Source organism: Trichosurus vulpecula, chromosome 8 (assembly GCF_011100635.1).
Source record: "Trichosurus vulpecula isolate mTriVul1 chromosome 8, mTriVul1.pri, whole genome shotgun sequence".
Lineage (NCBI taxonomy): Eukaryota > Metazoa > Chordata > Mammalia > Diprotodontia > Phalangeridae > Trichosurus > Trichosurus vulpecula.
Window position 1 is genome coordinate 121,400,571 of NC_050580.1, and position 13,309 is coordinate 121,413,879.

The window sequence follows — 13,309 nt, forward strand, 5'->3', positions numbered from 1 at the left end:
GGTCCAAGTAGGAGGAATATTATCAAGACTGATGCTCATTGCTCCTGCGAAGGAAGGAATTTCATCCTTTGCTATTCATAATTTTCAAATTTTACTTTTTTTTAAAAAATGAAAATAAAGCTTTTTAGATATTATTAGACACAATTTTTGAGAGAGAGAGAGAGAGAGAGAGAGAGAGAGTGTGTGTGTGTATGTGTGTGTGTGTGTTGAGGGAAATGTCAGTCTACAACGCTCAATGCTTTAGTCAAATAAATTTCCAGGCCGAAATTTCCTGTCAGGCCCTGATTGAATTGACCTATTCTCTCATCTCACAAATCAATAATGAGCAGAAGCAAGAGGGGTGCACAGTGTAATAAAGTGGAGATCTGCCAAGTGGAAAAGAATTTGCACATGGATGGTAATGAAGGTAGAAGGGCAAGAATGAATAATCAAGAGCCCTTTAGCAATTTCACTATGTAAATAAAGTCCTTTTATGGATATACAACCTGCTTCTGTTGGATAATCAATAGATATATGACTAAGTAAAAATACAATACATTTGTATTTCTTTACATTTTAATATCTCCTGGCCTCCCCAAGGAGACATGTATCAAATGTCTTCAATATAACACAATTGCTACTGCCCACCCTCATAAAAAAACCATCACGAGGAAAAGGCATGCTTTCTTTTTTTTTTTCCTTTTTTTTTGCTTGGAATTCAACCAGTTTTAATGCTAAAATGTTGCATTATTTTGGTAGGAAAAATATTGCACTTCTAAAAATGCATAAAAATTTTGACTGAGTTGACTTGTGTAGGTATATTTCTTTCTAAAAGCAGACTTTCTTGAAAATTATCTTCATCGTTTACAGAAGAACCACCATCATATCACATTTATTCCAACAAATTGTTATTATATTGCCACAAGATGTGAAAATACAGGAGGAGATATCTGGAATTATATACAGTAGACAGTCCAGTGTGCTTGGTCCTCTTTATGGAGTCATGACTTCATTGTACAAATGGGTACTACAATGACCAAGATGACCGTGCAAGCAGCTGCCGCAATCAAGGCAGCGATCTTGCAGACCTTTGCTCTTCGGAACTCGGCCTCTTTACGTTTTAATAATGAATCGTAGCCTGGAGTATAAATATCTTCCATCCAGTATTCTAAATTATTTGGATTTAAAGATTCTTGAGTCTAAAAGTGAAAGGAACAAAAAACAAACAAACAAAAAAACATGAATATTTGGAATTGTTTAAAAAACAAAACAAAACAAAACATGTTGACATTAGGCAGTACTGGTACTTTTAATGTTCATTTTGCAACTAGCTGCTACTAACATTAAACAAGTTAACATTTCTCCCTCCCTCAGCCACCCAGTTAGAAAGTAAACTGTTCCATCCATTCACTACAAGCTCACAAAGCATATTTACCCCTCTTCCCTCCACCACAAATGCCATGAATTTTCTGAAACATGAAAATGTATTGGCTATATCTCCACAAACAAGTGAAATGTTATGAAATGCAAACCTACTATGTATATTTGATCAGAAATCCACCTATACCTTCTATTCCCACCAATATAATACATTGACTATGCCCTTTGTGAGTAGAAACAGAAAAATAGTCTTTAGACCAACAGGCCAGTAATTAAATGCAATTAAAGTCATCACAAGAATGGTGCCATTCTGAACTATTTAGGAAAGATTTCTCTTGAAAAATCAAAGGCCCATCCTGGCAAAATGCTGGAACAACGACAACCACAAAAATAACTAAACAATTCAAGCGAATCCTAGGATCTTAGAGCTGGAAGGGACCTCAGAGATCATGTAGTCTCAAATTCTCATTTACTAATGAGCAGTCTCCTAGAGTAAAAGTTCTCCAGTAAGTTACTGACAGAGCCAGGACTAGAGAACCCGGGTCTCGTGATACACGCTCCAGAACTCTTGACTGCGTTATACTTCTACATAGGCCGACCTGAATGCAACCACAGAGTCGTGGCAATACCATTTGTTTGAGTGATTGTTTAGAAAACCCTGCACCCTCAGGTTAATCTAGGAATTTCCCCTTCTAGTCTGGTCTCAGTTATGATTAGAAATTCCTCTTATCTTCCCCCGATAGGAAGCATCAATAGCATCAGGTATCTCAGCTTCGTTGAGATGAATGAACACTCTTGAGGAGGCATCTCATTTTTGCTATTGCCCATGTATTCCACTTTACATGGATAATTTGAACCATGAAGGACTCTGACACACATCAGAGCAGTTTCCTTATTTCATGGTAACAGTTGTATGATATATGCAAACTAAATAGGAACAGCTCTCTTTTGCATTTTTAATTGATGTTCAAGTGAAGTCCAGAAGCTAAAATTTCCATTTCCTAGGGCAGGTAGGGATTTGTTCCTGTATTTGAAAGAAAAAAAAAACATCGTGGCCATGGTTTTTCTTTTTATGCTCAAGAACAGAGGCACATTAGAGTCCCACACATTCCTGCAGGAGCAAAAAAATGCTATTAATCTGTAATAGGATGCTTCTGAATGACCATCTTTCGATAATCATTGGAAGTCAGTGTTGTATTATCTGTAAAAACAGTTTGCCCAAATGGCTTTGCCTACTCCCCCAATGTCCCACCTACCCACCCTTGCTGTATCTAATTTCCAGTAGCTTGGCTAATATACTACACAAAAGGTATTGAGAGCTATTGAGCTGCTGTTGTCCTCTTACACCCCCTCTATCTTTCCAGCCAAGACAGGCCAGGTTGATATCTAACTTCATTACCACAAAGCTATAAGGAACTGGCCCATCAATATATCTTATGGGCTAGAAGATAGCAGATCCACACTGCTCTGAAAATTTGGAAATGGTGCTGTGGTGAAGGAAGAAATCAACACTGTCCCATACCTAGACTTAACAAGCTCTCTGATGGAAGTCTTGGCTAACTGAAATTTACTGTCAGTACTGGCCAGGTGGTGACTTAAACATTGAGATCCTTAGAATCAGGTTCCTGAAAAAAGGAAGATGGGAAAAACCAAGTAGTGTCAGAAACGTGCTGCTGAGCCTTTGCTTTTTTCTACCCTCCAAGGAGGCCAACAGATGTAGAAGTGCCAATAGTATGTAGTATTTCTGCTGGCAAGGATGCGTCACCTATGTTTTACATGGACATATGATTCCTTACCTATGAACACCCATGCTGAAACATGTAGGGAATCTGGGCTTTTGCTTGGTGAGGCATGGAAATTATGGCGAGAAAATGAAAATGGAATGATTTATCATAAATGACACCATGGCCATCATTAGTATTGGAAAAGAACATGATACAGGAAAAAAAAGCATGTTGGATTTAGAGTAAGAGGAACTGAGAAATTGGGCTTGAATCCCACATCAGGCATTTAAGAGTTGGGTAACCCTGGGAATGTTACTTATGGGCTCTGTGCTTCTATTTTCTCATCCCTAGGGGCTGGGGATTAGACTGGATGAGTCCTAAGGTCCCTTCCATTTTAAATCCTTTGATCTTGTATCTTTAATCATGGGGGTATTTCATTATTGGTTAACCAGAGTTAAATTTCAATGCCACCTGACCGTATTCTCATAGGATATATAAGAAGGGCTGCATTTGATTATTTAACTGTTTGATTTTCCTTTCTTGATTTTAAAGCAGAGAGAGAGAGGGAGGGAGAGAAGAAGGGAGGAAGAGAGAGAGAGAGAGAGAGAGAGAGAGAGAGAGAGAGAGAGAGAGAGAGAGAAAGAGAGACAGAGACATGGAGACAGAGAGACAGAGAGCCCTATAGAGAGACAGCTATAGAGATAACATAGGCTGACCTCCACCATCCACCATGTAGGTACTTCTGGTGAGTTATGTCTTGAGGGATACCTGACTAAACACCTCTCTGATATTCACTATCTAATACAACTGAAATTCCCCCTAGGGAATCACCTCTTAGGGTTAAGGCACAAACCCTAGAAAACCCAGACCAAAAGTTACATATGCTACCAAGGAGATGTAAGATCCATGAAGAAATATGACTCAAATAACTATGGGATATAACTGCACACAATGCATGTATCTAATAGAAAGTTTTTCAGGTGATGTAGGCAAGAATAACTCAGCTGATACCTAGACATGCTGAATGAAAGCAGGGTTTACACCTTGGCATACATAAAGAGGTAGGCACAATATGGTAGTGTGCTTTCATCCTAACTTTTGATGCAGTTACAAAACTACAAATCTTTGTTTACTTTGCCGGCTGGCCCACATGCTTCATCAGTATCACCACCCAACATCATCGCAGCACACTATTTATGCTAATGAAGTGGGAACAGCTATATTTAGTGTCTCCTCTGTCTCCTCACGTATAACATGGGAATAAACCCTTGCTCTATTTACTTCAGTGCTGATTTGAAGACCGTATGAAATAGTGTATGGAAAGCATCTTGTAAACCATATTACTGGTGGTTCATCCTCTTCTGTGCCATAGATGTATGTACTATTAATGCTCATTCAATGTTTTACTCTTCTCCCTGCTTCTTTATGCTTATGTGTAGGAAGAGAAGATTCTAGAACTAGGAGGGATTTTGAGAGTCATCAAGTTCACACCTTCATTTTATAGCTAAGGAGACCAATGCCCACAGACACCAAATGCTTTGTCCTAGGTCTCAGTTCTAGTGAGTGACATAGCCAGGATCAGAAACCAGCTTCCTTGACTTAGAGGTAAGGTTCAGTGACTGGACTACCATTGTGCCAAAAGGCCTCGCAGGATACTAAAGTAATAAAGAAACCTTCCAAAGAAAGAATGCAATTCTTACCTAGTCCAAAACCTTGGTATGCTCACCTGAAGGGTTAACTAGAAAGATGATGGGACATAACATACACATGTGGGATATGATATACACAGAAGTGACAATAAATACAAAGCTGCATGGTATTTACACAATAAAAAGAGGTTTTGAAATATTTCTGGTTTAATATAGAAAGGTCAATTTTAATATATCATCTGATCCTTATTACCTACCTCAGGTAATCAACAAACATTTATTAAGCACCTTCTGTGTACAGAACACTGAATGAGTCACTGAGTGGGGAGGGGAGAGAAGAGAGGGAAGATCAAAGATAATTGAGACATGATCTCTGCCCTTACTTCTCTACTTCTGAATTTAATATTAAAAAAGTTATTTAAATAATTTAATATTTAGAGTTAGGATTACTACCCCCTACATTATGGGAAAAATGCATGAAGCTTGAGTGGAGCCATAAACTTGCAATTGGCAGGAAATGTGGCCTATTGCTTTTTGTACATTTCATATTACCTAAAATAACACCCAACATTTTGTTTGTTTGGCACTGGACCTGAAATTTCATGAATCCTGAGGTCTCCTGGTATGGAAATGCTCCTCACTGCTGCAGACTGACAACTTATCAGTAACTCCTAGTCCTAGAGAGTTGCCTGACGCTCAGAGGAGTAAAGTTGACTTCCCCATCACATAGCCAGTAGGCAGGAATTATATCCAGGTTTTTTACTCTAAGGCCAATATTCTTTCACTACACTGTGTTGCTTTTCATCTTACACAAAGGAGATGCTTAACAAATGTTTACTGAGTGAATGGATAAACCCTCTTAGTTTTACTTCACAACACATTTAAACCTTTTAATTTTAGATTCCCCTTATTTTATGTGGGCCTTGTGAAACCAACCTTAAAGGCTGGGTCTCTAAAACCCAGTGCGAGCCTTGGTTGCTTCCATTCCAGTGTCTGCAACTAAACAGGGACATTCATTCACTCCCCTGTGGATGAAGCCCCGTTGGCTCCACGGCCTATCGCGTACTTTGAGGGCATAGCTGCGCCTTTGCTCCTGCAGTGATGTGTTAGAGAAGACAATTGGGGAGTGAGTGAAACTAACTGGAGGTGCCAAGAAAAGTGCCCACCAAAATGAAAACTGGTCCTGTAAGTACATGGAAAACATGCCTCTTAAGTTATGACTGCACACATAGAGTTCTGGTGGTGACTCTTACCTTGGAACTGTTCCATATGGAGACACAATCCATATGTTGGGTCCCAAAAATATGTTTATCCCACGTTCTACATATGGAAGGAGAAATCAGCTTGTATTTCATTAAACAGTTTGTCTTGAGGTTTGAGAGCAAATATTATGGACACTGTATTTGACATGGCTTATGTTGGAATGTTAAACAAATCTTTATCTAAGCAAATGTCAAACAATCACTCTCATGGTTGAATACACTTCAGTTTCATATATATATATACATATATATATGTATATATACGTACATATATATATATATGTATATATATATATATATATTCCCCTCTTTCTTTCTATGACTTGGGCAAGTTTAGAAACACATGGGTGTTGGTCAAGGTATATCAAAGTCCTTAGGGTGGGCTAAAAAGGTAATGACTTATTACTCACTGCAGGAGCCCTGACTGTATTCTTAACTACAAAATCTGGCTAAGGATCTGCGGGTGTGTGGAAGGGGTGGTTCCTGCAGGCCAAAACTCACCTGGAGATCCAGAGCCGTCAGCTTCCCCTTTTCTCCAGAGTTCCTTGCATATTCTTCTATGGTCCAAGAGGGCTGGACTCGCTTTACTTCAGCCATTTCAGTCAGCCTCATGTCTGTGTACATTGGGTTGCTTTTCATGTGTGACTTGAGCGATGCAGGGTAGGGGTGAGGACTGAAGACTTGTTCCACCAAGAAACCATCTTTTGGTTGCTTAGCTATTCGGTGGGGCTGAGGAATTTCATATTGTCTGTCTGCCTGCAATGTGATACAAAAGAATTCCCAAGGGGAAAAAAACCCAGATGATTTGAAAGGACTTGGATGCATTGCTTTCAGGGGATGTAGCTTTGCTTTTCAAAATTGAAGCTCTGTTAACCAGGATGCCCTCCCCCACATCCCCAGAGGTCAAACAATAACAGCAAACCACCACCACCACAATAACAACAACAGTACTCTGGAAAAAAGATTATATGTATTTATTTTATAAAATTGCCAAGGAAACATTACTGAAGGTATAAGAAAGACTGAGCTGCAAAGCTTGGAAACCTATTGTGTGTCTCCTACTTGATAGTTGTTTTCCCTTTGGAGAAATTTGTAATGCTCAGTGTTGTGTGTAATCATCTATAAAGAATGGGGTCTTACTGTAATATCATCTTTGGGGTTCATGCCTATGGATGGTGTCATTTCTAAGGGAGATCATTTTGTAACAAGAGTTTTCTGCGGTTTTCAATTTCTACCTCCTTTTTATGTTACATACACCAAGTTCCACATTATAGTAAACTGTAATATAGCAAGGTTCCAGGAAATTTTTAAAAAATAGGTATGGGTATACCTCTCTCTCCATATATAAATAGATTTACATGTGTATATTTATACACATAAACGATATTGTCTCTATACACATAGAGAGAGGGGAAAGAGAGAGGGGAGGGTAAAAGAGAAAGAGAGGGGAGAGAGACAGACAGTAAAGAGTGTGAGGATGAGAGAGAGAGGATTTTGGTTATGCTATTGTCATGGAAAGAATAGCACTGGCCTTGGATCAGAACATTTGGTTCTGCCACTTAAGAGCCCTGTGTTGATTCTGAGTCTCAGAGTCCTTTGCTTCCAGAAATTCCATGGTGTATCGACTATCTTCCTGCTGAGGTGCTGGGTTCCACCCTCTTTTTCCTCTTCCTCCTCATCTTCCTCCTCAGAAGCATCCTAGCTCCCACCCTGGGCTGCTGAATTCCTGATTGCTAAAGAGTTCGCTATCTGTAGCCAGGTGGCTAGACACTTCCCATTTTCACCCCCTGCCCACTTTCCATCTCTTGATTTGGGAAAAGAAGTCAAATCCATATTACCACTCTTGGCAAGCACATGTTATTACTCTATGGCTCCACTCATCACCCCACTGTGACTTTCCAGACCAAAACATCTGTCTCTGGCTACCTCTCCTGGAACACGCTGTCTGATCTAAACTTCTCCTCTTTTGCAGAGGTCAAGGACTACGGTATACAAGACATATAACCGCTAGAATTTTTCAATGTGTTGAATGTTTTGCTGAATATTTTTTCTCTGTCTTTTAAAATCATTGTTGTAAGCTTCACAACGTTAAGGGATGGGGCTTTGGGAGGAAGAGGAGGAGAGGCTGGTGGGGAGGGGAAATCTACATGATATAAAAACAAAAGGGTCCAATAAAACCTATTCAAATACCAAAAAAAGAAGAATATAAGCTCCTAAAAGGCAGGGACTATCTAGCTTTTTATATTTGTATCCCCAGAATCTAGCACAATGATTGGTACATAGTAGGCCCTCAATAAATGCTTGTTGGTGACTACCCAAGATCACACACCTAGTTAGCAGCAAGGTCAAGATTTGAACATAGGCCCTCTGATTCTAACTCCAGCACTCCTTCTATGGTGCTAGGCTCCTTCAATCCTTTTTTAAAAATTTTTATTGTAATCCTGAAACTTTTAAGAACTCATATACACTCATCTACTCCACTGACATTTTTCAAAGTTCCATTGGAATCATATTACACTCTGATAGCATGAATATTTTCTATGTTCTTTTTTCCCCTTACAACACTGCCTAATTCAGATATTCCCCTTCTCTCTTTGGGGCCATTTCACAAATCCCCAGCCTTCCATGTTCTTCCTTTTAAAATTCCATGGTTCCTAGATTCAGTAAGTATCCTCCCTTCTTCTCTCAGTCCCTTCATCGCTGCCTCCCTATCAGTGAGCAATGACTGCCCTTCCTTACATGTGAAGGTGCTGCTGTCTGGCCTTTTAGAAGAAAGGCACATCAGACTTGAAACTTCAACCAAAGGGGTTCTCTATACAATATCTAAAAAGAACATTGTTGGTGAGGGACTCTACATGAATGAATCTTGACTGAAACATTAATGTGGCTCAGTGAACAAATCTTTGCCCTCAAGAAAGAGGAGAGAAAGAAGAGGAATTTGAGCCTTGGTAGGTATGGAGGCTTTCAGAGAGAAAACAATTTAAAAACCTGTCGTAAAGTGCCAATATGGAACCCAATAATCCGCTGACAACTGCATTCCCAAAGTGTTCACACAACACCTACAGGTTTTCACTTTATTTAAACTTTTTTTGAGGGGTTGGGGTTGAGTGAGGGTAGAATGGGGCACCTCAAGGCAATCTTGCTTTTGCCAAAAGGATTTAAACATGACTTTAGTGGCTCTGGTGTCTTCTGATATACTGTCTGTTCTGTGGTCATCTGCCACGACCTGGCCTATTCCCAATAGTTATATCTTACGTCTATCTTCTGGCACCCTTCAATCCTCTGCTAAAATCTCACTTTGTGTAGGAAGGCTTTCCCATCTCCCTTAACCCCCTCCCACAATTCTAGTGTTCTCTTTTTGAGGTTACCAACAAATGATGTATGTATTTGGCATGCATAATTTTTTGCATGTGGTCTTCACGATTTGAATATAAGCTCCTTGAGAGCAAAAACCACATGTGGGTTTTTCTGGACATACTTAATCACTTATTAAATATTTCTTGACTGACTAACTTCATGAGGCTAAAGGGATTAAGTCATTGTTTGGGATTTTGATTATGCATAAGGACTCCGATTATGCCGCTTAGGTAGGTCATAGAGAACAAAGGATCATGGACATAGAGGTAGAAGTGATCTCAGAGGCTATCTAGTTAACCCCCCTCATTTTACAGATGGGGAAAATAAGGCTGAGTAAGGCTTTTGCTTCAGAGGCAGTATCTGAACCCTGATTTTCTGACTTCAGAGCTAGTAGTCTTTCCAGTGTACCCTGCTTCTCCACCTCACCCCCACCATGTTATTATGTCTCAGCATGGGGATGATTCAGTTGGCTAAGACTGTTGTGAATCAGAGCCAACTCTTTGCACTGGGTATATAAAAGGGTTCAGGGAGATTTGCCAGAGTCTATCAGGGAGACATCCAGAAAGGGAGCTGAGATTCCCAGGGGATACTCTGGACACAGACAAAATGAGCCAAAGAGTTATGATTCGGATGGGAAATATCCCCATATTGGACCTGATATTTATCAGCCCAGAATTTGGGGTTCTAGGCCATGGGTGACATTTGGATTAAATTATCTTCTGCCTGCAACAACCTAGAATATATATCTTGTGACTGACTGAGCCCCTTAGTCAAGAACAGCTCAATTCTGTCAAGCTGTATAAGGAGCTTTCTACAGCAAATAGAAGATTGGCTAAATCTAGATGGAAATGCAGTGGGCAGAAAGGGAGGGGGTGCCCTGTAATGTAATGGCTGGACTTTCAGACAATCTGAGAATATTTTATAGCTTGTGTCCATGCTCTTCTACGATATTGATTACATGAGCTTAAATTGAAATTACCTCTTTTGATTTTCTGTGCCAGTCTTTATTTTCTGCAGCTCCTCTGTCTTTTATCTCTTCTTCATTGAGGCCAACCTCATTGGTGTAAGTGATCGCCCTCCAGTCTCTGGGGGAATTGGAAATGCTTGCTATTTTGGACTCAGTAGCACTATTCTCCTCAGTCAGCGACCTTGAGGACCTTCTGGTAAACAGACTCTTTTTTAAGGCCTTGACTCGAAGGCTTTCACTGTTGCTTCCACTAGCATCAGAACAACACCAGTCGGGACTGTTTTCCAACTTGCTTCCATGTGAGCCATTGTGGGGATGGAATATTTGGGGAGAGGTGCTGTCATCAGATGGAACCTCACTTGTTAAAGAATTTAGATCGATCTGTACACTGACTTTCTCAGGCTGCTGTATCCTTTGATCCAACCGGTTTAATTTGCCTAAAACTTGAGAGATTTCCTCTCGCACCCCTGACAGAGATTCCAGTTTTCTTTCTATCTCACCAATCCTAAGCACTAGTTTGCAAACACTTGTTTTCAATTCATCTTCATGATTGTCCTTTTCAGATCGGATCCCCTTGTCTATCTTATTGCCAATGCTCCCACTGGCAATTTTGGCGAGGTTGTGCTCAGGTGAGCTATCACAGTCTGATTTATTCAGCTGAGATAAGGATCCTGTGCTGTTGTAACAAGAGGACTGTATCACTCCAGTGGAACCACAGATGCTCATGTCATCCAGAAACCGAAAAATGTCACTAATGTCATCACTAACTACTTCTGAGTCTTCATCTGACTGCTTCATTGAATGCCTTTCACCATACTTGCTTTGACTGGAGGTACACAGATCTTTACATTTCTTGAGCTCCAGAATGTGCTGGTCAGTTTGAGTCCCCACACTGCTTGTTTTGTCAATGTTCATCTGAACCGTGGTACAGTTAATGCTTTTGTCTTTAAACTTTTTTATTGGCTCATGTTTCTCGATGTCAATGGGAGCGGGAATCTCTTTAGGCTTGTGAACATTTTGTTTCACTGCATAGCTTGTGGGGATAATTGCTTGTTGATCTTTTGGATTTAAGTATGTCTGGTGCCTGTCTGGGGCTGAAAAATTGGAAGGTTGATTGCTTGAACCCTGATATCGAGGTTTCTCATCAGTTTGGCTCCTATTGAAAAAAGACCTTTCAAAGTCAGGAACCTCTTCAGTGTTTAAACTCCAACTCTTTGCTGGCCAAGCAGTCTGCTTACTTGGCTTCCCTGACCACCTCTTACCTTCTTGGGCCCCTAGAACTGTAGTGGGTCCAAAATATGTAGAAGCTTGGAGATCATCCAAGCTCTCATGCTTTGCCCGTCTTTTGTCAGGGACAGGAGAGTAAACAGGATTTAAATATTGGCTATTGTATGGCATTTCAAAGCTGTGATTAAAGAAGACTGGCTTATGAGTTTCTTTTCTGGTCTGCGGCTCTCCCAGCACATCATCTGCTTTCTTGCCAGGGGGCACTAAGCTCGGTGACACTGTGATCAGATTATGAAAATCTTCTTTAAAAATGTTTCTCTTCTGCACGCAGGACTGGACCACAAACGGCTCCTCATTGGAAATGAATGTTTCTTTGATCCCAGGGTTCATGGGTAAGGAGTCCTGATCTGATATAGACTCATTCTCAATGTTCATGGGAAAATAAGTACTCTGCATTTCACATGGTTGAGAATTTGCAATGGAGTAGGATGCCAGGGCCTGCAGCCTGTCAAGTGAAGCTGCTCGGCTTTTTGTCTCCTTAGTAACTCCCAACAAAAAGTTAGGCTCTGAGGCAGGTACAAACTGTTGGCAATCTTTGCAGTCCATCTTCCTACACTTTGATGACCGTCTTGCTGAATAGCCCCGGTTAAATTCCCTATCCCTTGGCTCACAATTAGGAGGCACACAGTCTATCACATTGCATATCTCAGTGTCAGACCTGCATGACTCAAATGATTCATTCTTCCTAACTTTCTGTCTCGCTGCAGGCAATTTTTCCTTTGCTGCACCCCCATTCATTTGGATCAGGTTGAATATTGTTACTATATCTGCAGCCACCATGATTTTCTTTGATTGCTGATTGTTCACAGTGCATCTCATTTTGTCTTTGAATAAAGTTGCTGGGAAATTTGGATCAAGACAAGCTGTATAAAACAGCACACTTCTCAACTTGGCTAGCTGAGATAAATCAAATCGAGCACACAATGATTTGCAAAGATCCTGGTAGGAAACTGTATTCTGTTTGGTGTCTAGCTCCTCCAAAATCTTCACCAAGAAGAGGGATGATTCCTGGTTAGTCTCCATGATTTGGACTGATTAAGGTTCACTGTCTACACTGAAAATTGTAGGTCAGTTCTACAGGGACAAACAAACACCAAAGGAGGAAAAAAAGATCAAATGGTCACAAATAAACCATAGAGACATCAGTAAGCATTTATGAAGCACATCTAGCATTCTGCAACTATAGGTTTAATTGACTACACTAACTCATCTGAGATGGGCACATCACAGAAGTCAAATCATGAGAGTGACAAGATTTCATGAGACATAACTGTCATCGTCTGCTCAGCATCTCAGTAGTCATCAGAAAGTATAGATACATCACATCATGTGACAACACTTGATTTTCACTAGTCACACCACATTTAGAACAGGCATTTTTCATGCTTGACTGGCCATCGATTTTAAAGATGACTTAGTTAATGAATATCCACCACAGTGCAGCAGGGAGCAGAATATTTTAAAATAAACATTGATATTCAAATGCTGACTCTTTTTCTTTTTGGAAGAACTCTCTTCATTTATATTGTAATGCCTAGCTCCTTCCCAGGCTCAGCTCATTCTATTTCATTCTACTCATTTTCATTCTACCACATTTTATTTCAGTCTCTGCAGTTGTCAACCTGTTCTCTCCACCTTTGTGCCTACAGTTTACTTTCCATGTATTTTGAATTTACTTCTCTGTGTAAATATATTTCCTCCCCC

At 40.2% G+C, this 13,309-nt stretch overlaps 1 protein-coding gene across 1 annotated transcript; it reads right to left on the reverse strand.

Annotated features, from left to right (window-relative positions):
• Positions 1-871: 871 nt before the first annotated feature.
• MINAR1 (membrane integral NOTCH2 associated receptor 1) lies at positions 872-12,628 on the reverse strand. The gene is made up of 3 exons (XM_036736284.1): positions 10,331-12,628; positions 6,496-6,750; positions 872-1,178 (listed from the first exon to the last, which is right to left on the reverse strand). Exons 1-3 carry the CDS (start codon positions 12,626-12,628, stop codon positions 981-983), a joined length of 2,751 nt encoding a protein of 916 aa, XP_036592179.1. The 3' UTR covers positions 872-980.
• Positions 12,629-13,309: the final 681 nt, after the last annotated feature.

Coding starts and splice junctions, on each gene's coding strand:
- MINAR1 (XM_036736284.1), bottom strand. CDS start 12,628: ATGGAGACTAACCAGGAATCATCCCTCTTCTTGGTGAAGATTTTGGAG. Junction 6,751..10,330: donor GGCACAGAAAATCAAAAGAG/GTAATTTCAATT, acceptor ATCACATTGCAG/GCAGACAGACAATATGAAAT. Junction 1,179..6,495: donor TGACGGCTCTGGATCTCCAG/GTGAGTTTTGGC, acceptor TTTCACTTTTAG/ACTCAAGAATCTTTAAATCC.